This window comes from Hemibagrus wyckioides, linkage group LG07 (genome assembly GCF_019097595.1).
Source record: "Hemibagrus wyckioides isolate EC202008001 linkage group LG07, SWU_Hwy_1.0, whole genome shotgun sequence".
NCBI classification, from domain to species: domain Eukaryota; kingdom Metazoa; phylum Chordata; class Actinopteri; order Siluriformes; family Bagridae; genus Hemibagrus; species Hemibagrus wyckioides.
The window spans coordinates 28,840,553-28,868,277 of NC_080716.1; the positions used below are offsets into that span (position 1 = coordinate 28,840,553).

Consider the following 27,725-nt stretch of genomic DNA (forward strand, 5'->3'; position numbering starts at 1 on the left):
AACACACTTAGAATTATTGTGTATCAGCTCCGAATGGCAGCATGACTCAGTGACTTAACGTCAAAAGCTATGTCTGTATTTACACAGTGAAAGTTCTGAGTTCTGAGCTCTGAGTTTTCTCTCCGCCACCCTGGTCTAGTCATTGGTTTTAATTCTGTTTGCCTGTTTCTTGCTGTCTCTTGACCATGGTTTGTGTTTTCCTTATCTTTTCCAAAACTCTGCGTCATTTAGAGTAAGCGTGATCGAGTCACATAGCATGAATGTAAACTAGTTACAGTGTGAAATCTCATGAAGGGGTTCATATATAGTTGAATAGAGCAGTGGTAATGTAGCTGTAGTGAAACTCCAGCATTGTGGATTTGATACTCAGCTCAGGTCTGTGCTTGGGGTTTTTATTTCATTCTTTTGAAACTCACACTGGATGAACAAAAACAAACTGAGTTAATGTCTCTTAATTCAATCAGGTGGAACCGATGTACACAATCAGATATATTGTGCTTTTTTAATCAGTAACAGTAGTATTATTACAGTGGTATTAATCTGAGTAGGACTGTCAATCTTGATATTTTTGTTTAGTTCACACTTGTACGTGATTAAATGAACCAGAAACAACATCAACAACAACAAGAAAAATCCTCCGGGAAAAAAGAATCCAGTGTTAATGGATTCTGCGCTCAATTGCAACATTAAACGTGATTTGTCATCATTTGCAGCTTCCTGTATAACCTTCTTGATAGTGTAGTGATTTAAAGGAAGAAAGTAGGATGGGAGCTTCCTGTCAGGGCAAGCCAAGACTTAATGGGTCAATAAAATATCGAACCTAAATCAGCGCATTCAGCATCTCAGCATATCTCTGTACTCTAAGTACCGTTCTCAGTTCTCTGAGCAAAGCGAATGATCCATTAAAGCATGTGATGATGCTTCGCCTTTTCATTTTCATTCATTTTAACTTTGATAATATAAACAGCGGAACTCCATATGTTTACCACAGAGCTCCTGATGGATTTTATTTCGAGCCGTTGAAAAGAGAAAATGAGCAATGATCTGCTTCTACTGGGTTGAATCCAGCTCCCACTGAGAAAATCCCATCACCCTATTACATGAAGAATGCTGGCCAACTTCAAATGAGACAGCAGCACCGTGACGGCAGGAGAACCGGACAGATGGCAGCAGATGGGCGGGAATGAGCAAGTAGCCCTCCGGATAGCAGAGTTTGGCATGAGGCGACTCGGTTCAGGAGGACAAGCTCTGGCACTGGAGCTCATTGACCTCTGAGGTGAATCAACAGAACTGTACAGCGAAGAAGTCGCCTGTATGCATTGTTATGAATTACAAGTGTTTGTCAGTTGGAGGTATACAAAGATGCAAAAACACATCATAAATGATCTCCTTCGTTTCCATCAAAAAGATCCTGAGCCTAGGGAAAAGCCAGAACTCCACCCAGACATAATGAGCAGCTCTTTTCTCATGCCAGGGAGAAGCAGAGTGGACGCCTGTCTGCTCATTATGCTGCCCAAATGTCCAGCGTGGAATACATTAGTGTCACCTTCTCACCCTAATTAGCAGCACGGCCCTCTGATGTTTCTGTTTCCAAACAGTAAGAGTGTGTTACACGTGTGAGCGGGGAATTCATCCAGCATCGGCGCTTCACCAGACATAACTACAGCCTGAGAGAAAACCCAGACCAGGAGGATGAGAGATGTGGAACTTTCTCAGCCATCACTCTTGTTCTGGACTTCCTGTAAACCACAGAGACTAGGGGTGCTATGTAATGACACAATCCTATCTACATAGAAACCTGAAAGATGGAGATCACTGAACAATTCAAGACTTCAAGTTAAAGCTATAATGTCTCTGATACTCATATTCAGAAGCTGCTCATTTATAAGGTCCTGCTTACATAGTTGCCCTTTTTTTTATTTGGAATTTATATATTTCTATAAACTCATCTCTTCTTTTAATTGTGTTCAATATGAAATCAAACCAAATCTCAAACAAACTAAAAGAATCAATTTCACTTTGATTCAGACTCATTATAACTGATTCACTGGTGCAGTTTTGCTGCAGAAAATCTTCATTTATTAGACTAAACAAAAAATTAGAACAAATAATCGCTCATTTATATTACTTTACAGAACTTTTTACAGAACTATCACATCATGATTCTCAGACATTTCTATGATATTTGATATGTTTGTGCTTTAATCTAATAAAAAATGAATTTCTTACGATATTTATTTTTTATATTATTAAAACATTAGCCATACATTTATCATTAGGTAAAAATTTAAATTTAAATTAATTTTTGATTTTTGATTTTAAGTTGATTAAATATTAAAAATTTCCTGATGATTATGTCATATATTGTGGATATAAATAAGAAGATATTTATATAAAAAAATATATGTGACATAATTTATTACTTGCAAACTGTTTAGAAGAAGCTGAATTGATGTTAATATTTTGTACTAAATTTATAAGCCAGTAATTCAACGCAGTTCAATTTGTTTCCTAGCTTCCTAACATACATATATATATATATATATATATTATATATATATATATATATATATATATATATATATATATATATATATATATATATATATTATATATCTTAAGAACACAAGACATTTCTGCAGTGCTACAGCTCACTTTTGTAACTCATGTCTACATAATAATCCCACAATCCCACGAATCATTTTCTCTCTGCAATCAAACCACCCTAGAGGTCACTTGGAGGTGGACTGAGACCAGTGTACAGACTCTCTCAGGATGTCTGCTGTGTTCTCACCTGCCTGAAGAACCAGAGCAAGGTGAAGAACACACCAAGAATGCATTCAACACTGCATTAACACACCCAAGTAGTCATGGTGCAAGCTGATGAAATGTAATCTGGTGAGCTCCTTTAGTGTGAAGATGATTTAACAGCTGCTAGGAAAATGAAAGCATTCCAGTCAAAAGTACATCTGCATCAGCCATCTGGCTTCACTGTGTGTTTACAGTTCCTGCTAATGTTTATACATGAAGAGAAAAGCTATTCACACTGAAACACACTGAGAAATGATTGTTTAGTGCACGCTTCCAGCACAGCATTCAGATGCCTCTATGTTGTTCAGCATCAAGTCGTGTTTTTGATGCTGAATGTGTTTGTGTGGTAAGTCTGAGTCATCTTTTTCATGGGTTCCTGTCAGAGAGCAACAGTTGCTATGGAGATGGAAGGCATTCATGGATGAGAGGCATTTCCTATAGTGGGCAGAGAGAGCAGCACATGCAGGTACACACTGACTGCTCAGTGCACAGCTCGGGGACATCAAACCATGCACAAACATTAAATCAGAGCATGTTAGCGTCTGCTCAGTTGGTGTTCCTACCTTCCTGTTTGGTAGACAGGTGGCCTCTGTACCTAACAGTCCTAAAGAAGGAGAGGTGGACTCCTTTTTGACAGTTTCAAAGAAGAAGGTGTGGCCTCTGTATCTGTCAGTGTGAGTGAAGTAGGTGTGGCCTCTACATCTGTCAGTGTGAGAGAAGGAGGCATGGCCTCTGTACCTGTCAGCCTCAGCAAAAGAGATGTGGCCTTTATACTTGACAGTCTCAGTGAAGGTGTGGCCTCTGTATATGTCAGCTTCAGTCATGGAGCCATGGCTTCTGTATCTGTCAGTCTGAGTGAAGGAGGCGTGGCGTCTGTACCTGTCAGCCTCAGCAAAAGAGGTGTGGCCTCTGCACCTGTCAAACTTATAGAAGTAGGCATGGCCTCTGTACTTGGCAGTCCCAGTGAAGGTGTGGCCTCTGTATCTGTCAGCTTCAGTGATGGAGGCGTGGTTTAAGTGTTTGTCAGCCTCACTGAAAGTGGTGTGGCCTCTGTATCTGTCAGTCTGAGTGAAGGAGGTGTGGTCTCTGTATCTGTCAGTCTGAGTGAAGGAGGTGTGGTCTCTGTATCTGTCAGTCTGAGTGAAGGAGGCGTGGCCTCTGTGTCTAACAGCCTCAGAGAAAGAGGCATGGCCTCTGTATCTGTCAGCCTCGGTGAAGGAGGTGTGGCCTCTGTATCTGTCAGTCTGAGTGAAGGAGGTGTGGTCTCTGTATCTGTCAGTCTGAGTGAAGGAGGCGTGGCCTCTGTGTCTAACAGCCTCAGAGAAAGAGGCATGGCCTCTGTATCTGTCAGCCTCGGTGAAGGAGGTGTGGCCTCTGTATCTGTCAGTCTGAGTGAAGGAGGTGTGCCCTCTGTATCTGTCAGTCTGAGTGAAGGAGGTGTGGTCTCTGTATCTGTCAGTCTGAGTAAAGGAGGTGTGGCCTCTGTATCTGTCAGCCTCCGTATAGGACGCGTAGCCACTGTATCTGTCATCTTATTGCAATTCATCTTAATTAATCACACCCTGAAGCAGCTTGGTTGCCCCAGATTTATAAATGAGATTCTTTTATAAATCTAATCACTGATTTTGTATCAAGATGCTAATTAAATTATATAAAAAATAAATAAACACATACTATTCCAGTCATTATTGTGTAGCCATGAAGCTGAAGTCTAAGGGCTAATGCAGCTAGCCCTTACATCACACTGTCAGTGAGGAAAGGCTAAAGATGATGCTAATTGTCAGAGAGCGTGTAATGTTCAGACAGCATGTCTCTCACTTTGTCTCCTCTCGCTACCCATTCAGCACTCAAAACCCTAATAAAGGCTTTTACATAACTGGGACTTCTTACATTAGCCTTTGCTTTAGATTTACTGACTGTCCTTTTACTCAGTGACCACCAAATCCTGCAGTGAGTCTCTGTTCTGCTAAATGATTTCACATCAGATGTGAAGAGCTCTTCTGAAAGTAATACGTGTCTCTTGTTCCTTTAACAGAGCTGATTAGCATGATCTTCACGCTCTCTGCTACACTTCGGCTTCACTGTGCAAAGCCGAGCACCTGCATGAGTAATAGCTTTCCTCAGATCGATGGTCTTCCCACGGCCAGCGCAGGGACCAGACAGCAGACGTAAAACAGCCCTGGTGGAACCGGGAAGCGCAGAAGCAGCCCTCTGAGGATTTACTGCTCGCTGAAGTGCTGTTATTCACTCCAGAGTACAGGAGCGTGTGGTAGTGTGAGGTAGATGGTCATCCTTGATCCTTTTCTCTCTCTGAATCAATTCAATTCCAGTTTCAATCCTGATACGGCCCGGTGACTCAGCAAACTATGATAGAAGGGCACCTGAATCGCACACGGACACACGTAGATACTCATAAACCCTGAAGTAATTCTCGTACTTTTTCTCTTCAGACGTTTATGGTCTGCTGATTCACAGTGAGATTGTCGAGACCAGCACCTCATTCTAGCAGCTTGCACTGTAATAACTATGATCCAGGGCGTCTGTTATTTAATCAACTACATATTCCCTTTTTCATCTCACTCCCCTGGTTCTTTTACTTCAATTCATTGATTTGGGCGTGGAGAAAATAATCAAAACTTCATTAGCAAGCCTCCCGGGCAAGTAAGCACTGCAACATGCTGACCAGTCCCATGATGCTAGTTAATCGAGTGCTAGCCAGACTAACAGAAACACGCGAGTTTATAATCATGTTTGCGCCCTTGGCTATGAGACGTCGTGTTCCTTGTTCGAGTCTGGCATGTTATGCTAATTGATAGCTTTTCCCTGGATTTGGTGCTGTCAGTGTTTCCACACACCTGTGTGTTCCAAATTCTCTGTCAATCATGATTTCTAATTAACCCACTGCGTCTCTGTGGAGATTAAAGATTCAGAGATGTAATCAAGAGCTCCAGAACTCCACTCCAGCATACTATTTTTTGACACATTACAGCATACAGCCAAAAGTATGTGCACCCCTGACCAGCACACCCATATGTAGTTCTTCCTAAACTGTTGCCACAAAGCTGGAGACACAGAACTTTCTAGAATGTTTTTGTACACTGTAGCATTATGAATATTTTCCCTTCACTGGAATTAGGCGCAAAACTGTTCCTGCACAAATCCCAGAGCTCCATGAAGACATGGTGTGGAGGTTAACGTTGGAGTGGAAGAACTCACTCAGCCCTCACTCTGACTCAACCCCGCTGAACACTTTTGGACACTGAACTGGAGCTGGAGCCTCCTCAACACCCTTACATTAGTGTCTGATCTCACTGATGCTCTCGTGGCTGAACTCCAACATCTAGTGGAAAGCCTTGACAGAAGTGAAGAGAGGAGCTTATTATAACAATAAAGAGGAACTCACTCTATGTTGTTTGAACAGTATGTTTGTTATGATCAGGTGTCCACATACTTATGGCTGATAAACACACAGCAATCTAGAACATGACTAATCCTATTAACTACTGTGGTTAAATTCAAGGTTTTAAAATTTAATATAGACCAGAAATTGATATATATTTAAGGTCCAGCTTAAGAAAAGGTAGGACTGACTGAGACCAGGTGAACTCTTTTAAAGGGACAATCTAAGTTAGCTCTGGCTGGTCCATGAATATTTCTGCTTAGCTGCTCCTCAGTGGTTTGTTAAAACTCTGAAAAACTTTACAGCATCATTAACATTGAGTCATTAATGCAGCTCATCAAAATTCACATAAAAGCACTAATGAGAGTAAGCCCTACTGTATAACAGACAGAGAAGAGGTCACACCTTTCCTCCTGGACTCCCGTCTCACGCTGGCTTTGATGCTTGCTTGTGTTTCTTCCTCTGTCGACATCCTCCCGAGTCCTGCTTCTTCTTGTCCTGCATGGATTCGTCTCCTAGCTCGGCTACGCTCGGTCCTGCATGCTGCTCTCGTTCTGCTCGTCCGCTCTTCTCAGCCTGAGAGGACAAACTCTTCTTTTTTTTGTAGATTCCCTTTAGCCCTTTAGTTCAGGTCTAGTGGCTCACACCTTGTCACAGAGAGAAAGCCGAGCTCTGACTCACGCAGCATCACACAGCAGAACCTTCCTGTAGGCACTGGGGACAAACAGACAGACAGAAAAGAACATTTAGAATCAGTGCTATCACAGGATGTGACTGTCGAGGATGACTCAGAGTGTGAGTAGGACTGCTGGATAGTGTTTTTCCTTTTTACCTTCACCACTCAATTTATTCACAAATGATTCTTGTTATATTCTTGTTGTCCACGTTTTTGCTCACAGATGAAGAACTGATGAAACATTCTGAGAGTTTGAATGAAGCATCAAGTTCAGGTCTGATGTTCAAAACTGTGGATTTTTTGAAAGGATAGAAAGGAAATAGATTTTTTTGCGATACACTGAAGACATTTGGGTTTGAGATTAAAAGGTGAACATGAAGTGATGAATCTGAATTTCAGCTCTCAGTTTTTAAATGGTCAGAAATATCGGAACACCTGATTGACAGGTGTGTCATGTTAGAATAGCTCTGAGCGTCTGCGCTTGGATTGAGCTGTGGGCTTCAACTGTGAAGATGGCATTTGTTTTTACAGTGAGCTGTTTTGGGGAGAAACCAAGCCATTGCGCATGCATTGGCCATTACAAATACAACAGTGTGGAATGTCATGAAAAAGAAAGAATCCACTGGTGTAGTAACACCTGTGATAGCTGTGAATAAAAGCCCCTAAAACAACAGTCAGTGACATCACCAATAACCTCCACACCACTTAAATCCTTTCAGTCATGACATTATATCCTGTTCCTCTTTCAGCAGGTCAGTGTTCGAACCACTGAGCTCTTTTGGTCTTAACGGAGATTCACTCTTCTTGCATTCAGTGGATCTTTTATTGGATCATTTACATTTATGGCATTTGGCAGACGCCCTTATCCAGGGCATTACATTTTATTCAACTTACATTTTATACAAGTGAGCAATTGGGCACATGGCACAGTGGCAGTGGCAGCTTAGTGTAGCTTGGATTTTAACTCACAAACATTTAATCAGTAGTCCAATGCCTTAACCACTAAGCTACCAATATCCCGGTGAAGCTGCTACCACATCCTAGTGATCAGTGAATCTATTTGGGCTCATCATTGACTGAATCAGTGAATCATTTTCTTCATGTCTAAGATTCCCTCTTCTTTCATTCAGCTCAACAGTATTTGAATCAGTGAATCATTTTGTTCATGTCTAAGATTCCCTCTTCTTTCATTCAGCTCAACAGTATTTGAATCAGTGAATCATTTTCTTCATGTCTAAGATTCCCTCTTCTTTCATTCAGCTCAACAGTATTTGAATCAGTGAATCATTTTGTTCATGTTCATGATCTTGCATTCAGCTCATCAGTGTGAGTATCTTATGGTCTTGACTGAAATTGACTCATTCTGTCAGTCAGTTTTTGAATCAGTTATTCTTTTCTTCATGTCCAAGATTCATTCATTTTTTTGTTCAGCTCATCAGTGTTCAAATCAGTGAATCATTTTGGCCATGTCCAGTAGTTGCATCCATGAATTTTTTTCATTATGTTTAAGATCCATTACTTTTTTGTTCAGGTTATCAGTGTTTGAATCAGTGATTCTTTTTTCATGTCTAAGACTCATTCCTTTCTCATTCAGCTCATAATTGACTGAATCAGTGACTCATTTAGTTGATATCCATGAATCATCTCCCTCTCATTCAGCACATCAGTGTTTAAATCAGTGACTCTTTTTGTAATGCCCATGATTCACTTTGCTCTCCTTCAGCTCATCATCCTTCGAATCAGTGAATCAATGACTCAAGTCTCCACTTTTTGCAGCTCATTAATGCCTTGAATCAGTGAATCATTTTGTTCACGTTCATGATTTACTCCTCTCTCGCCCAGCTCATCGTTGACTGAATCATTGAATCTTTTGTTCATTTTGTTCAGGAATCACTGTTCTCTCATTCAGCTTGACAGTGAATCCTTTGCTCTTGAGTGAATCAGTCAGTTAAATGAGTCTCTGTAGAGTTTCAGTGTATGGCGTAGTAGTCCCTGTTGGTCTGGGTGTGAACAATAAACCTTATGAAGACTTCTCAGTGTTTCTTTTCTTTCACTGGTGATGTGTACAGCCGTACATTTGAACAAAACAATTAAACACCTCGACAACCCTCAGAATCGAATTAAAAAGAACAATTTTCCTGAATTATTCAGTCACTGAAAAACTGAACTTTTGAAGCAATTTGTTGCTGATCATGATCACAGTGTATTCTAGAGGAGGAACTGCTGAACTGTGCGCTGAAGCCCTGTGCTACACCAACACCTAGATATCGTCTCCACGTGCGCCTGATTTCTGCTGTGAAATATTCATGCGTGTTAAGATGGCTGGATGTCAGAAAACGGCATGGAGTCTCTGTAATGTAATTTTCATCAGCATCAAGGCGGCAAACGGCTTATTGAGTTCTGTGAACGAACGAGTTAATGCGATGTACGACTGGCGCTAACTAGGTCAGCATGGCGTCCCTGATCAGCTCCAGTGTCTCTGATGATTTGGTGCACAGCTAACAAGCAGCTTCCTCTCTCACTCTGTATGTGTGTATATGTGTGTGTGTGTGTGTGTGTGTGTGTTTATTTCAGTGGCATCCTGCCTGCCAAAGGCCTCAAGGAAAGTAAAAAAAAAACAACTCAAGATCCTGTTTTTTTTTTTATGCTCAATCACATATGAGCTTCTTGATCTTATTATTAAAGCGAAGCTCAAGTCTGCCCTGATTTCTAGAGGGGACACATTTGTCTTTGGGATTAGCACTGTAAATGGAGTGGGATAACCCCTGACAGCTGCTGCTCTTCATGTTCGCAAGAGCTGGAGTGAGACGTGCATGAGTGGCAGTGGCCTAGTTTGTTCAGCTCTCGTGAGGGTCTGTCAGGGAAAATCTGTGTTAGCGCCCGTGCCGTGTCGCACCGCACCGCGCTCCAGATCACTTCTTAACAAGATTGATCAACGTAGCTGTGAATAACAGGAATACGAACCCTTTGACTAAAAATCTTCAAACATGTCGGAGCGAGATTTGAATCCATCAAAAGGCCGACGCTTTTAGACTTTACACAGAATAAAGACATCAGTTGGATGATTGGAAGTTGGATGATTCCTGGGTAGAAGTGTAAAAGAGGTGCATGTTTCTCTTCGCAATCAAAAGCATGCTGTTGGCAGAACAGTCGCTGGAGTTTTTTGCCTTTTATTTATTTATTTTTGCAAAGATAATCCCATTTCTCTTCGCACATCCAATTATCCAGTTTCTGATCGGTTTAAATTTAGAGAAAACAAAAAAAAAACCTATTATCCAGTTATCCAGTTTCCGTTCTTGAGGTTGATTAAATGAAGCAAATAATCAATCCTGTTTCTGCATTTCGTTTTTCTGTGTTCAAGAATTTCAGCCTCGTGCTGGATTGTAAAATTGATGCCTTGATGCAATTTGCGAAAGCTGGTGGGAAAAAAAATGTCCCGGAGTCGTGTGTGTGAAATGTGTTTTTTAAATACAGTGTAATTATTTTGCATCTCTTTTTACACACTTCACTCACTAACGCTGCACTCTGATTGGTCAGAAGGAGGGAAAAAAGTGACATAACTTTTTTCTTTTTTTTTCAGCTTTAAAAATCTTTAGTAAACAGCCACTTTCCTTAGGACTGAATTGTAAAACGTGTGTGTGTGTGAAAGAACTCTTCAGCAGTGTGTTTTTTTCTGACATACAACACAGTAATGTGTATTTACTAGATTCAGTCTAAAGAACTGACCGGCAGGATTTTTTTTTCTTTTCAAGTGTAATCTCTGCAAGCTCTTGAAATAACGCATTAAAAAGTAGCAGGAACGAGGCTCTTTATATAACCTATGACATGAAAGGACGGCCCAGAGGCTCGAACGTGTCGTGCACAATGAGCAGCAGATCCTCCGGGCGTGAAAGAGGAAAGGAAGGATGTAAGCTCTCTAATTAAAGGTGACACGAGGTGAGGTAAAGGAGAGAGGAGCGTGTGCTGAAACGGATTTGTTTGTTCAGCCGAGGAAGAGATTCGTGAGTTTCTGGTCAGTGGGTACAGCTGGTGGAGTCTCAGTTCTTCACGTTTCCTGGATCAGAATTCTCAGAACACTGGAGTTGAGTCGTGACATAAAGAGATAAGACAGTGAAAGTGTAGATGAGTAACTGCTCTATGTAGCTATACTGATGTAAATAGTTAACCCTTTCCTGCATGGTGTCAACAACTCTCACGGATTGAATAAATATTTTAGGATAATGTAAATCATGTGAGATGGAATTCAACCTCAAATCACTTGAGAGCATTGAACGTAAACCTTTGTAGCTCTTTTTAACCAGTTTCCTGTATAGCGCTTTTAACAATGGACATAAAATATAGAAACAAAGAAATCCCTAATGAGCAAGTCTGAGGTGACGGTGGTGAGGAAAAAACTCCCTGAGATGATATGAGGAAGAAACCCTGAGAGGAACCAGGCTCAGAAGGGAACCTCATTCTCATACACTGGACAGAAAATAAGGTCAATGTAAATAATGTCCTTTCTACAACTGTTTATATTCATGTGGAATTGTGCAACCAAGAGATCCTGAGGAACTAACAGGTCAGTGTAGTTTCTGAGTTCACTAAACGCTTAGACCGAATCCACATTCAGGTGTGAAAATAAATGATGTGTGAAAGGGTCAAAAAATCCTGTGTTGTTCAAATATTATTGCTCTCATACGCAGGAAGTGAAATGCTTTTTATGACTATCTGTGTTCTACAAATATAATAAATAATTAAATATAAAAAATTAAAAAATAATAGAATGTGATACAATTTAAAAAAAATATTTGGAATAAGATTAAAAACAAAATAAGATCAAATGGAAATAGCTGTACAACATAGAGTAGCAGATTTTAAAGTATTTTTTAATGATAATTATATCAGTGTGTGTGTGTGTGTGTGTGTGTGAGATGAATGGTTAAAACTTCAGGTCCATTCAGAGAACAAAAATCAAATACAAAGCTCCTGAGGTGATACTGCTGATGGTGGCTATTTTTCAAAACTCTGTGGCCATGAAGTAACATACAGAGGCCAGGAGTTACGTTTCTCCAGATCCACCTGGTGGCCCTGTGATATATTTTAAAAAATGAGCAGTGGAGAGATATTTATGGCTAACAAGAATGTAAAAGTGGAGGTTGTAGAGGAACTTATGAATGCTGGATAAAGACAGAGCGATGCCACAACATGGACTTATATAGTTTTTGGGGAATCAGAAAGAAGATGAGTGAAGAGAGTTTATCAACAGTTTTAACTGAGATATTTACTCATGATGTCATGAAACCTTCAATCTGACTGTCTCTCAGTGCTGGACCAAGCTTCCAACCTCAATCTGGACAATATTTATGCTATAATATAGTAATAACAATATAGTTGTGCTGTTTGTACTGTCTTCTGCTTGATTGCCAAAAGTTTTGGGACGTCTACCTTTACATGCACATCAACTTTAATGACGTCCCATTCTTAATCCATAGGGGTAAATATGGAGTTGACCCCGCCCCCTTGCAGCTATAACAGCTTCAACTCTTCTGGGAAGGCTTTCCACACGGTTTAGAAGTGTGTCTACAGGAATTTTTGACCATTCCACTAGAAGCACATTTGTGAGGTCAGGCACTGATGTTGGTCGAGAAGGTCTGGCTCACAGTCTCCACTCTAATTCATCCCAAAGGTGTTCTATGGGGTTGAGGTCAGGACTCAGGACAGTCAAGTTCCTCCACACTAAACTCACTCATCCATGTCTTTATGGACCTTGCTTTGTACACTGGTGTGTAGTCATGTTGGAACAGGAAGGGGTCATCCTCAAACTTTTCCCATTAAGTTGGGAGCCTAGGTGCTTGATTTTATACCATGGAAGTGATTCCATGTTTATTATCAGTTTAGACAGACAGTTTATTAAAATGTAATCAATGTGTCACCTCAGTGACATGAACTGACTCGAAGCAGGGGTGGGGGTGGACTCGGGCATTACAAAAACCTAATATTTGAAGACATTTCTATGATACATGGTATGGTAATGATATATAGATTTGCTAGAAGAACAAAAGAAAAGAAAACAGAAAAAAATATTTAAAAACTTTTTTTTAGAATTTTAGAAATTATGACGTCTACAATATAAACAAATGAACACAAAATAAATAAATAATAAATCCACACATTTTTTTAGAAAGATTTGAAAAGATTTAAAACAGAAAAGGTTAACATCCAATCTTTTATCAATGTTTTAACTTTTTTTTTTTTTAATATCCACTCATCCACAGTTAATGTTGAGTCCACGCACGAGTGATGAAATCAGCAGAAGTCTATAAACCCAAATAAGAATAAAGAAGGAACAGCACTCCAGACAGAAACAGAGCCTGCAGAGTCTGTTAGAGGATCTGGCACATGAGTCAGAAAATCTGGCAGAGCTTTTAAATTGGGTGGAAAAAAAGAATGAAAAATCAGGAAAGGAACGGAAGTGTAGACGAGTCGCTCTGCAGCAAGCAGTAAAACTACCTCACTGTACAGGAGATGTTCAGCATTCACCTGAATAAATACAACCATCTACCTCAACACAACCTCTACCTCAACACAACCTCTACCTCTACCTCAACACAACCTCTACCTCTACCTCAACACAACCTCTACCTCAACACAACCTCTACCTCTACCTCAACACAACCTCTACCTCAACACAACCTCTACCTCTACCTCAACACAACCTCTACCTCAACTCTACCTCTACCTCAACACAACCTCTACCTCTACCTTAACACAACCTCTACCTCAACACAACCTCTACCTCTACCTTAACACAACCTCTACCTTAACACAACCTCTACCTCTACCTTAACACAACCTCTACCTTAACACAACCTCTACCTCTACCTCAACACAACCTCTACCTCAACACAACCTCTACCTCTACCTCAACACAACCTCTACCTCTACCTCAACACAACCTCTACCTCAACTCTACCTCTACCTCAACACAACCTCTACCTCTACCTTAACACAACCTCTACCTCAACACAACCTCTACCTCTACCTCAACACAACCTCTACCTCAACTCTACCTCTACCTCAACACAACCTCTACCTCTACCTTAACACAACCTCTACCTCAACACAACCTCTACCTCTACCTTAACACAACCTCTACCTCTACCTTAACACAACCTCTACCTTAACACAACCTCTACCTCTACCTCAACACAACCTCTACCTCTACCTCAACACAACCTCTACCTCTACCTTAACACAACCTCTACCTCAACACAACCTCTACCTCTACCTTAACACAACCTCTACCTCTACCTCAACACAACCTCTACCTCTACCTCAACACAACCTCTACCTCTACCTTAACACAACCTCTACCTCTACCTTAACACAACCTCTACCTCTACCTTAACACAACCTCTACCTCTACCTTAACACAACCTCTACCTCTACCTCAACACAACCTCTACCTTAACACAACCTCTACCTCAACACAACCTCTACCTCTACACAACCTCTACCTCTACCTTAACACAACCTCTACCTCTACCTCAACACAACCTCTACCTCTACCTCAACACAACCTCTACCTCTACCTCAACACAACCTCTACCTCTACCTCAACACAACCTCTACCTCTACCTTAACACAACCTCTACCTGTACCTCAACACAACCTCTACCTCTACCTCAACACAACCTCTACCTCTACCTTAACACAACCTCTACCTCAACACAACCTCTACCTCTACCTCAACACAACCTCTACCTCAACCTTAACACAACCTCTACCTCAACACAACCTCTACCTCTGCCTCAACCTCTACCTCAACACAACCTCACTCTACCTCTACCTCAACACATCACTCTACCTCTACCTCAACACAACCTCTGCCTCTACCTCAACACAACCTCACGCTACCTCTACCTCAACACAGCCTCACTCTATCTTAACACAACCTCACTCTACCTCTACCTCAACACAACCTCTACCTCTACCTCAACATAACCTCACTCTACCTCTGCTTCAACACAACCTCACTCTACCTCTACCTCAACACAACCTCTGCCTCTACCTCAACACAACCTCACACTACCTCTACCGCAACACAGCCTCACTCTACCTTAACACAACCTCACTCTACCTCAACACAACCTCTACCTCAACACAACCTCACTCTACCTCTACCTCAACACAACCTCACTCTACCTCTACCTCTCTCTTATTCTCCTCATATATTCTTCCTATTTATCTCTCTTCTCCTAACTTTATCTCTCCTCTCCATTCCTCTCTTTATCTCTCCTCTCCTCTCCTCTACTTTTCTCTCTTTATCTCTGCTCTACATTCCTCTCTTCTCTTTATCTCTCCTCTCCTGCCCCTCTCTTTATTTCTCTTCTCCTCTCCCTCTCTTTATGTCTTCTCCTCTCCCTCTCTTTATCTCTCCTCTCCACTCCTCTCTTTATCACTCCTCTCCTCTCCCTCTCTTTATCTCTCTTCTCCACTCCTCTTTTTATCTCTCCTCTCCTTATCACTGTTCTCCTCTCCCTCTCTTTATCTCTCCTCTCCTTTTCTCTCTTTATCTATCCTCTCCATTGCTCTCTTCTCTTTATCTCTCCTCTCCATTCCTCTCTTCTCTTTATCTCTCCTCTCCATTCCTCTCTTCTCTTTATCTCTCTTCTCCTGCCTCTATCTTTATTTCTCTTTTCCTCTCCCCCTCTTTATCTCTCTTCTCCTCTCCCTCTCTTTATCCCTCTTTTCCTCTCTCTCTCTCTTTATTTCTCCTCTCCTCTCCTCTCAACTGTTTACCTCTCCTCTCTTCTTTTCGACTCTGTTTGTCTATTATGTTGGTTATCTACATTGTATTTACTATTATATCTATCTCTACTCTCCCTCTCTTTATCACTCCTCTCCTCTCCTCCCTTCTCTCTCCCTCTCCTTCTATATTCTCCTCTCCTTTTCTCTCCTCTCCTTTTCTCTCCTCTCCTCTCCTCTCCTCTCCCTTTATACCAGTTGTATCATGACTCGCATGTATATGGCCCCATCAAAAAAAGTACTGATAATCTTGTTTTGTGAGTGTAATCAAGAGCTGAAGCCACTGAAAGAAAGAGAGGCTTCAGCTGGAGAGAAAAAAAAAAGCTGAAAGGAAAGAGCTCTAACACACACACACAAACACACACACACACACACACACAAACACACACACACACAAACACACACACACACACACACACACACACACATAGACTACCTAATTAAATATCTTGACTGTCTATTCACCTGATTTCTGTAGCAATTATATAACCTTCAGAACAAAGAGACCTTATTTTTTTCCTTAAAAAAATAATACAGACTTTATATTGATTTCAGATCCATAAAGCAGTAATGTGGCATTTTGCAGCTATTGTTAATTTGCTGACACACCACATAGAGTGTACTTGCTGAAATATGCTTACATGAGCCACTTTCTTTTGTACAGGAAAAGAAATTCACCCTGAACCTCTTGCCTTATCAATTTGATAATTAACACGTGATCTGTGTGCGTGTGCGTGTGCGTGTGTGAACAGCCCTTTTAGTCTGTCCACCTTTCTCAAATCCATATCACCTTCCAAAGCTTCAACATTCATGCTAACACCACAGCCAACACCGTCACCCATCGGTATCCCATCGGTAGCTAACTGCCCAAAGCCGAGTCTCTAGTGTAACTAAGTATCGTATAACTGCATTGCATTCTGGGAGTTTTAGTTTGCACTCAGCATTTGCATTAACGTCTCCACGACTTATTTCTCATTAGAGAAAAGAAGCTCTTTTGTTTTTTAAGAGCTCACATTGAAACCTGTTCTGACTCATTTTTGACATTGTTGATGTTTTATCACTAAACATGACTGGAAGCAATATGCTAGCCATATGTTAGCAAGAAGTGTCCCATGTGACAGCAGTGTGACTCACGCATGCTAACTCCTGACTAACAAACTGGCACTCACATCATTCTGCAGTAAAAACCTATCCCTCTATTTCAAATCTCATACTTACACCGATCAGGCATAACATTATGACCAGTGGCAAGTGAAGTGAATAACACTGATGATCTCCTCATCATGGCACCTGTTAGTGGGTGGGATATATTAGGCAGCAAGTGAACATTTTGTCCTCAAAGTTGATGTGTTAGAAGCAGGAAAAATGGACAAACGTAAGGATTTGAGCGAGTTTGATGAAGGGCCAAATTGTGATGGCTAGACGACTGGATCAGAGCATCTCCAAAACTGCAGCTCTTGTGGGGTGTTCCCGGTCTGCAGTGGTCAGTATCTATCAAAAGTGGTCCAAGGAAGGAACAGTGGTGAACCGGCGACAGGGTCATGGGCGGTCAAGGCTCATTGATGCACGTGGGGAGTGAAGGCTGGCCCGTGTGATCCGATCCAACAGACGAGCTACTGTTGATCCAATTGCTGAAGAAGTTTATGCTGGTTCTGATAGAAAGGTGTCAGAATACACAGTGCAGGACGGGTCAGGGCTGTTTTGACACCATATTATGTAGGTGTTCATAATGTTATGCCTGATTGGTGCATGTCCAACTCAATACCATTAATCACTGCTAATATCAAGAACATTATTATTACAGTGTCCTTAAACTAAACAAAAGATCTTCTGGATGTTTTAGATTATTAAATAATTTTGAATGTAAGGTCAGAGTTTTTTGATTTTAGATGGACAATGGCAATGTATCTAGTGTTTCTTATAATGAGATTAAAAATGTAATCTATATATGTTCTTGTTTGATAGTTTTGCTCATTTTAAGCATTCATTTCTAGAAAGAAGGAAACTTGTCTGCCAGGAGTATAAGAATATTTACAGCTTGAAAATAGTCAAATATGTCTAGGAATATCTAAGATTTGGTTTCTTGTAATGTTCAATAGGAAATATTGGATTATTTGGACTTGATTCAGTATTCGAACTCGCCATTTGTTGCAGTGTTTGAAAGAGAGACAGAGCTCCTCAGTGTGCTTTACGCTGCTTTGCGTGAAACCTGATTGAGGAATGTTTTGCTCTGATGTGAATGATGGCTTTTCTTGTTCAAATAATTGTGTAGTCTAATATTATGAATCTGAGGTGTATGCTGATAAAGGCTTGAGGTCGGAGGTATAAGCATGGAAGGTAATTTCAGAGATTGGGTTACACGCTTGCACGTGATAATGTTTCACACCGAATGAAAATCGGCCGTTTAAAAAGCCTTGTTTGAGTGTAATTAAGATTTGCACGGCATGCTTGCGCATTCAGGTCACACCAGACTGATTACATGATGGGCAGCGTGCTGCTGGTGTCTCCGTGTGCTCCTCCATCAGCGCAGTTAATAATGAAAATAATGACCTTGGAGCTGCTGATCGTGCGGTGAGTCCCTGTGGAGAGGAAATCCATCTCTCTGCACTGTCTTTACTGCAATCTTTGGCTTGTTATTCAGGAACACTCGATTTCACAATAACCCATTAGGTTTAGGGAAGTGAAGAGCTGCCATACAGAAGTGAAATTTTCTGCTCAAACACCAGGTGATTAAGTCATAGGACATGTTAACTCACCCTAACACAGCGCATCTCACTCACTCGCCAGTATCAAATTATATTAATATCTCAGAGCAAACCGTTTTCCTTTTGTTTTAGTAGAAAGAAGAACATCAAATATACATTCTACAAGCTAAAAGGTTAAAAAATGGAAGTGTGTTGAATATTCCAGAAGCAGATCTAGAAGAATCTTGATTATTTTTCCAAGCTCACTGACATGTACTGAATAATCAACTTGTGCACACTTGGAAGTGCACTGAGTAATCTAGAACATTACAGGAAGTGTGTTGAATACTCTAGAACCTAACTGGTAGTGTGGAAAACCCGAGAACCAGCAGAATCTAGTATCTAATAGGATCTAGATACTCCTAGAATTCTGAATATTCGGAATTTTAATGTAAGCTTGTTAAATACTCTAGACCGGAATGGAACGGAATGTTCTAGAACGTAACTGGAAGTGTGATGAATATTCATGAATTTCAATGTTAGCTTGTTAAATATTTTTAGAACGGAGTATTCTAGAACCTAACTGGAAGTATGTTGAAATCCCCAGAACCAGTAGAATCTAGTACCTGGCAGACACTAGAAACTAGTAGAATGTTGATTATTCATGAATTTCCTAGCGGAATATTCTAGAGCCTAACTGAAAGTGTGTTGAAAACCCTAGAACCAGTAGAATGTATTATCTGGTAGTGTGTAGAAACTAGTAGAATGCTGAATATTCATGAAGTTTAATATAAGCTTGTTGAATATTCTAGATCCTCAAGGAATATTCTAGAACCTAACTTCAAGCGTGTTAAAAACCCTAGAACCAGTAGAACCTAGTATCTCATAGAATCTAGAAACTAGAATGCTGAATATTCCTGAATTTTAATGTAAGCTTGTTAAATATTTTAGAATGGAATATTCTAGAACCCAGCTGGACGTATGTTGAAATCCCTAGAACCAGTAGGATCTAGTATCTTGTAGAGTCTAGAAAGTCGTAGAATGCTGAATATTCAAAATTTTAATGTAAGCTAGCTATGCTAGATCCTAACGGAATATTCTAGATCCTAACTGGAAGTGTGCTGAATATTCATGAATTTTAATGTAAGCTTAGTAAATATTCCAGATCCTAACGGAATATTCTAGAACCTAACGGTAAGTTTGCTGAATATTCAAGAACATTACAGGAAGTGTATTGAATATTCTAGAGTGTGTTGAATATTGTAGCATATTTGAGCTGTTAGCTTTTATAGTATAGTACAGTGTTAATTACCAGTCTGAGTCTGTAACACAATTTTTAGAATATTTAAAAAATATTATTTTATTATTTCTGCAAAGTCCATTTGATCTGCTGCCAACGTGAAGCTCATGTCACCTGATATTATTATTATTTTTTTTATCCTTTGCTGTTAAGGCTGCATATGTTTGCTGTAAATCAGACCTCTGACTCGGGGGCTTGGTCCGTTTTAATCATCGTATGAATAAATGAATGAGTAAGACGTTCTGTTTGAGCGCCTTCTAATAGCTGTTTAGAAGCGCGCTGGCTTATGTGATTTATGGGGTCATTTGTCTTCTGGAGTTGAACGCTCGGAAAGGGGCGTGGTCCAGTGTGGATTTCCATTACTGAGCACTTTCTTCAGGGAGCAATGAATAAATGCAGCATTTAACCTTTATTTAAACTTGGCAACTCCCTCCAGGCTTAACTGCGCTCGTTACCACTGAGCCAGCAGACCTTTAACTAACCTTTATCTACAAAAGAAGATCTCAAACCCTGTGCACTAGTGCTCCACCTCATACCACGTCATAATTCCGTCACTTAGGTCACAACAAAGATTGTAGATACAAAGCATTATGGTTAATAAATAATGGATTCTGGATGAAGTATTTTGCACTAAATATATTTACACCACTCAGGTGCTGATTTCTGGCTTCTGATTGGTCATTCTCTATAATGGCAGCTCTTAAAATCGTCGTAATATGTTGTATATCGTTTCTATAGCGACAGCTTGTTCAAAGGGACTTGCATTACAAACGCTCCACATAAACCTGGACTAATATTATACAGATTAAAAGCTGCTATTTAATAAAGAAAAACAAATATCATCATTGATCACGGTGAAGATTTCTGTAAGGAGGTGTTTTTTTTTTTTTTTAAGATTTCTGGAAGGAATCAGTGGTTTTGTGGTTTTAACAGTCAGAAAGCATTCTGTGTCCCAGTAACATGACAAGTGGCGTATTATGAACATCAAGAGAGAGCGAGCGGAGCAAAAGTAAAAGCTATGTTTGCTGTAGAATGAGAAGAATAAAACACGCTGTTATAAGAATCAACTTCAGGCTAGTAGCAGTAACTCCACCTCATCGCACCACAATCATGATTGTCTTCCTCTAACAACATGACTAATTTTAGGAACTATTATAATTGTTATTGAATATGCAAATTCAAACTATGCAAATAATAACAAGGTCATACTCGAGCTCTGTGAATTTTTTCTCCTAACTGGTACTTAAGAGTTTGATGTGAAGACCTGAAAGGTTTGTTTTAGATTAAAATAATTGCTATATAGTAAATCTGACATGCAGTTTCATAAACATAAATATCGAGCCAGCTGTCATAATGCTCATCTTCTCAAGTGCACATGACTGAACCGACATGAACTACAAACATTCTAGGACCAGCCGTTAACATGAAGAAACATCTAGTGTGGGATTAATATAGCGTAATCATAGCACTTTAATTCACGAATATAAAAGATCATGTTTTGTACGAGCCTGCGCCAAAAGCCATTCTGTCTTTACGTTCTCATAAACACAACAGAACGGCTGAACCGAACTCTTAAGCTATTACCTTGAGATATTTTATGAACATGGACAGTTAATTTTATGATGTACAGAGGGGCATAATGGTGCTTATATAAGATACAGAGGCAGCCAATTTGGAGTCCACAAATGGATGAGAATCATAAGTTTTAATCGACTCTACACTTCATGCAGCCGATAAAATTAAAGATGTTAGATGAAAGATCGTTCTTCAGTGGAGCTGTGCAGCTGTTTTGCTTTTCCTACAGGATCCTGTCACAAGACACAAACTGGATGATTAATTATAAAAATTTTACCTGACAAAAACATAACTTTGTCACAGTATTCCGTGTATCGGCAAACATTTTACTCATGACTTGCAACACCTTAAATGCAACTCTAAATGGAAAAAACGTGCGACATACATGGAATAGTTAGCCAATCGCTGTGGTATAAGAGGAATGAAACACTTCAGAGTGTCAAGTTCTAGACAAATTATTCATTTCTGTCCGGTAACAAAATCTGCCTGTTCATTTCAGTGTCCACGAATGATTGTTTCATTCAAATCCGTCTTCGCTTCCTAACCTTGTAATTCACAAAGCAAGCAGCTGCCAAAGTCAAAGCAAACTACACTAACTCTTCTCTCTTTTCTCTCTCATATTGCACCAGAATTGCAAAAGCCCGAGAGGCAGTCATATGGCGTCGTGTCAGACTCTCGGCCAAGCGGTGTCTTTAATGATTCATTAGTCCGGCGTGTCCAGCCTCTGTTGTGACGTTTCTGAAGATCTAAGTGGAACGCGAATTGATATTCCTGCATTGGAATAGCTCGCAGGTAAGAGTGTCGTATTCGAAGGTCCCTCTGTGCTGCAGAGCCTCGATCCGGTGCCAGACGTCGTGAGCCAAGTTCTCTGAATTCTGTGCCGTTTCTGAGAAGCCTCAGGGGGGAAGAGAAGAATTAATGCACGACGCGCTCTTGCTCTTCTCCGCCGTATGGTTGGGAAAGTGGATTTCCGCTCACGAGGCACTCTGAGTTTATCGCTTCGACAATCCTAATCTTTGATGCAAAAAAATCAAAGAGATTGCAATAAGGAAATGAAGTGCACTACACACTTGGACCGCTGCACAGAAGATGCTACTTCTAAAGCTATTCTTAATTGGTTGATTTGGACGGAGAAAGCAAAAAATATATATATCAGACGCTGTGTCTTTCTGTTCCAACTTCTTTGTCTTCACATTATGCAGACGCCATTTATCTTCTAGACAGAAAAGCTTAGGAAGTAGGGTGGGTTTTTACACAGGTTCTGGTAAAAAAAAAAATCTAATTTCATGATAATTGCCTATGGGGGACTCAATGCAAATATCAACCCTACTCTATAAAGCTGTGAGAAGAGGAGAAAATCCTTTTTTAATTGCCCAGTTAGGTTTGTGTTTAACTGTTTTGATGGAAATTGTTCAGTGGCATGTACAGAACAATCAAAATACTTATAATTTGCTTTCCTTAATATCATCAGTAAGGTTCTGGTTAAGGGATTATTACTACATTTATAGTTTGCTGTTACTTAATTAAAGAAAAGCAAAAGACCATGCATGAATTTAACACACTGTTCTTTACTACAGGCTTTCTTCCATCCTACCTGACCTGTACACTCATATGTTTCTTCCCTAAACTGTTGCCACAAAGCTGGAAGCACAGAATTTTCTAGAATGTCTCATTATCAATTTCCCTTCACTAGAACTAAGAGGCTCAAACCTGTTCCAGCATGACAATACACGTGTGCACAAAGCAAGCTCCATGGTGTGTTAAGTCTAGGGTGGAAGAACTTGACCTCAGCCCCACTGACCTCAGACCTCCTCACCTAACTTTAGTGTCTGATCTCACGTCTGCTCTTGTAGCTGTATGATCCAACACCTAATGACTTCCCAGAAGAATGAAGCTTATTATAACAGCAAAGAGATGGGAATAAATCTGGAATGAAATGTTCAACAAACACATATAAATACTTTAAATTATGAAGGTTATTTAAAATGAAATCCAAAATTCTTCAAAAACAACCTAATATATTTTCCCCAGACTGTTCACTCACATAAGAATGAATAACGGAAGTTATCATCTTAAATCCTTGGAAAGCAACTTTAGCAGAGATTTAGACACCTTCTTCCTCCTACCCTCATTTCAAATGGCTCACAAAAGCCCTTATTTGTCAGTTCAACTTTCCCTCAATCATCAGCTCTAACTACATTAACGTCAGTGTGTCATTTATTCAATAGAACATGGTGATGGAGCTGATTAAGTGTGTCATCCCTTTGTTACTGGAGACACATCAGTCACAGGCAAGGGCGAGTGATATGTAAAGATTAAAAGACTCCAGGCTGTGCTGATACAGGAAGACAGGATGATGTGATGAAGCGGAGTTGCTCTTACCACCCTGAAGTTGATTATCTTCATAGAGCAGCAATTCCATTTTACTCTTCTGAACATCTCCGACTGTTTCAAAGCTCTAGCACTAGAGACTCCTTCCACAAACGCTGAATAAACCTGACCTGATCAACATAAGCTACATCCCAAATGATGTAGACATTATACTCTATGTGCTCTAGTGTCTTGTATATGAATGTTACTCGGGTTGAATTGTCTCAAATGGAATGCTAACCCTTTTTTACTAACTGGAAGCAGAAGCCGTTACCCAGTCGATAGCAAATGTCATCAAACGGACATAATGCGACGCTGCTAGCTTAAGCATTTAGAATACAGTGAATTTTTAAACTGTTGAAAAAATATCACACAATATGGGTTCATTTAAGACATTTCTATTACGAGAAGAGAGAAGAGTCTAGACTCAAAGCCTTGTAGCTCATCTGCTCTGTAAGCAAAGCTGCGACTGTTGAGTGCATGAAGTGTTCCGATATACCACACTTGTTTTTTTCTGGGTTGAATAAGTGCATTAGCTGGGTACGTGAAGTGCACTTCATCTTCTTGGAATTTTCGGAGTGAACACACTACTCACACTATTTATGCTACAAAATGGCATGATTATGTGATTGGGGACGCATCTGCGATCGGGGACACATCTGCCTACCCTTTGAGTGAGCTGTTACTATAGAAACCACACTGTGTCAAAACAAACACCATATATAAACTGTTACTGAAAATTAACCAATACCTTCTGACCAATCAGAATCGAGCATTCCACAGTGGTTGAAGCATTCGCTGGCCAGATGCTTTCATCCAAGAGGACAATCCTAGCATGCAGATGAGTTTCGAGGCAACAGTGGCTTTATAGCAGACTTGGGATTTCAATTTACAACCTTCTGATCACCAGCTTTGAACATTTATCCTCCGAGCGACCACCACACTAACGATGTTTAAACAGTAGATTTGACATTTGAAGTCATACTGAGGTGTAAAATGTCTCCTAACCTGCATGAGCTTAACATCAGTATGAGTATGAGCATGAATTCTTCAGTGATTTCCATAAACACATCTGGTTGTTTTGTTACTGAAGCATTATTTGGTGTTGTACACCATTTTACCTGCCATATTATTCACTGCACTTTTGTCCTGTGATGTAATTGCACTGTTGTACTGTACTGTACTGGGTTTTAATTTTCTGCAAAACAGGGAACTCCTTGCACTGTTTTTTTTTTTTTAATTGCTGAATAAAAATAGCTCATTTTGATTCTAATAAACCAGATTAGTAGGTCATTAGAGCAGGAACCTGATCTAACTGTGCTGGATTTCATGCTAAAGAAGTACTGATATAACCAGCCATCACATGACAGCATTGTAAACTTCCCCTAAAGTATGTTTAAACCCTACATCCACACTAACATGTAAATTGCACATAGCCTGTCTCATAAGTTGGTGTGTAGTTATATTTCTTTTTGTTCCTCATAAACATTTAATTTGAAATTGGCAAAAATGACAAAATAAAATCCCTCCATTTTTGCGCTTCAAACAGTAAACAGGAACTAACTCCAACTAGGAATTCAATACACTGGACTAGAGGTTTAGTCTATACAAATATTCAAGCAAACTGTTTGGATTTGTTGTTTGCTACTGTAGAAGACAGGTTCCCAACCCTGGTCCTGGAGTGTCCCCTGTCCTCTAACACTCCTACTTCAGCTCAGGAAGGGCTGCAAATTAGCTAACCAGTTGTAGAGGGTTAGGAACCTGTGGTTAGGGTAGGATGATGGACTGGTGTTGAATACTGGCCTGAAACTGGATTTGTTATACACTATATAGCCACCAATATGTGCTTGCTGAACATCGAATTCCCAATTTATTCCGCTTTGCTGTTATAATAAGCTCCACTCTTCTGGGAAGGCTTTCCACTAGTTCCACTGGCTATGGGGATTTGAGCATTAATGAGATCAGGTACTAATGTCAGATTTAGAGATCTGGGATGTTTCGGATCATGTCAATGAACTCTCAAGTTCTTCCACTCCAACTTGGGCAAACCATGTCTTCATGGAGCTCACTTTGTCATGCTGGAACAGGTTTGGGAGCCTCTTAGATCCAGTGAAGGGAAATTGTAACGCTACAGCATACAAAGATATTCTAGAAAATTCAGTGCTTCCAAGAGTTTGAGAAAAAACTAAATGCATGTGATGGTCAGGTATCAACATACACCAGTCAGGCATAATATTATGACCACCTGCCTGAAATTGTGCTGGTCCCTCTTTTGCTGCCAAAACAGCCTATCATGCACTATGTATTCTGACACCTTTCTATCGGAACCAGCTTTAACTTCTACAGCAATTCGAGCAACAGTAGTTCGTCTATTGGATTCGCTCCCCACATCCATCAATGAGCCTCGGCCGCCCATGACCCTGTCTCCGGTTCACCACTGTTCCTTCCTTGGACCACTTTTGAGAGATACTGACCACTGCAGACCGGGAACACCCCACAAGAGCTGCAGTTTTGGAGATCCAGTGATCCAGTCGTCTAGCCATCACAATTTGGCCCTTTTGGTCAAACTCGCTCAAATCCTTACACTTGCCCATTTTTCCTGCTTCTAACACATCAACTTTGAGGACAAAATGTTCACTTGCTGTCTAATATATCCCACCCACTAACAGGTGCCATGATGAGGAGATCATCAGTGTTATTCACTTCACCTTTCACTGCTCACAATGTTATGGCTGATCAGTGTACTTTTGGCTGTATCGTGTAATTCTAACACCGTCTCATTGCTGTATGGTTCCTTCTGAAACTTCTGAAATGGTTCCTCCTGGTTTACAGCTTTTCTCTAAACTCACAGTATCGCTATGCTGTGTGTGTGTGTGTGTATGTGTGTGTGTGTGTGTGTGTGTGCACGAGATGCCCTCTTATTGACTGGTGTTCCATCCAGGGTGTATTCCTGCCTCACACATGTGTTCCCAGGATAGACTCCGGATACACCACTGACTCTGATACCATAGACTCTGACTCTGATAAGGGACTTAGATGATATTTTCCAGGCAAATTTTTATGTTTAGTCAATGTCAATGTACACAAAACCTGCCATTATATCCCTGAAGGTTCTTCAAGCATATACTCTATCCATGCCGGTTTCTCCCATCTGAGTCGGCTCTATCATTGAGCATCCCTGTTGTTGGTCCTCAGTTCAAATTGGAGCATCTGAAGTCACATGATTTCTGATGACAAAGATGATGGACAACATCTAATCGATCTCTCTGATGTGTTTCGAAATATTTTGTAATACTGTAAAAAATAGAATAGAGCTGATGTACTTCACACACAAATACAACCAGACGAGATCTTTCACCATTTCTATCACGTCCTTAAAGAGCTGATAGCAAGAAAATGACGTTATAAAATCACATTAAAGCCGTTCAGCTCTTGTTATCAAACACGTACCTCGGTTATGAAACTTTAATATCAAGCTTGACAAAATGGTATAAGCAGAAACAGCATAAAACAGAAGAAAACACTGCAGACGTCGTTGCTTTTTCTGAGATAGTGCCATACCTGTAGCTTTTACTCACCTCAGCATCAGCATCACTTTTCCTTCTCCCCCAAAAAATATAACTCCGTTTTCCGTTTATTAACTCATCCTATGGATTCATTTGAAAGTTATTTCCATAATCCGTCCATATCTCCCCGATAAACCAATATATATCTTTGTTTATTTAGATTTCCGACAGAAATGGTATGTACATCTTCACCGTTCTCAAGTGGCTCAGTGACAGTTTGCGCCTTCCTCGAGACTGAAGGTTTGAAAACCCGGCACGCGCGGCTCACAGCGTCTCTTGGCAACGCTGCAGCGGTTTGATGCGATAACGAGGCGAACAGTATGGAGGGCCATACGACCCATAAACACTACAAAATATGTCCATATCAAAGTAAATAGAAAACGAAGCGTACATTATGAGTGTGTTTGTTTGTTTTAAGAGCAACTATTTATCGTTCATAATGAAATAATTCTAGTTGACCATCTACTGAAAACTACCACCAATAACCCCGCCCCCATCTCCTATTTACTAATTAATTTGTGAATTTCCCTTTGGGATGAATAAAGTATCTATC

At 40.3% G+C, this 27,725-nt stretch overlaps 1 protein-coding gene across 1 annotated transcript in view; it reads right to left on the minus strand.

The window, feature by feature from the left end:
• Positions 1-27,407, minus strand: part of c8b (complement component 8, beta polypeptide) — a 54,577-nt gene extending 27,170 nt beyond the window's left edge. Inside the window, exons 1-2 of the mRNA XM_058395193.1 lie at positions 27,185-27,407; positions 6,617-6,925 (exon numbers count right to left, since the gene is read on the minus strand). Coding sequence (XP_058251176.1) covers positions 6,617-6,683 — 67 coding nt within the window. The 5' untranslated portion in view covers positions 6,684-6,925; positions 27,185-27,407. The remainder of the gene's footprint in view (positions 1-6,616; positions 6,926-27,184) is intronic.
• Positions 27,408-27,725: the final 318 nt, after the last annotated feature.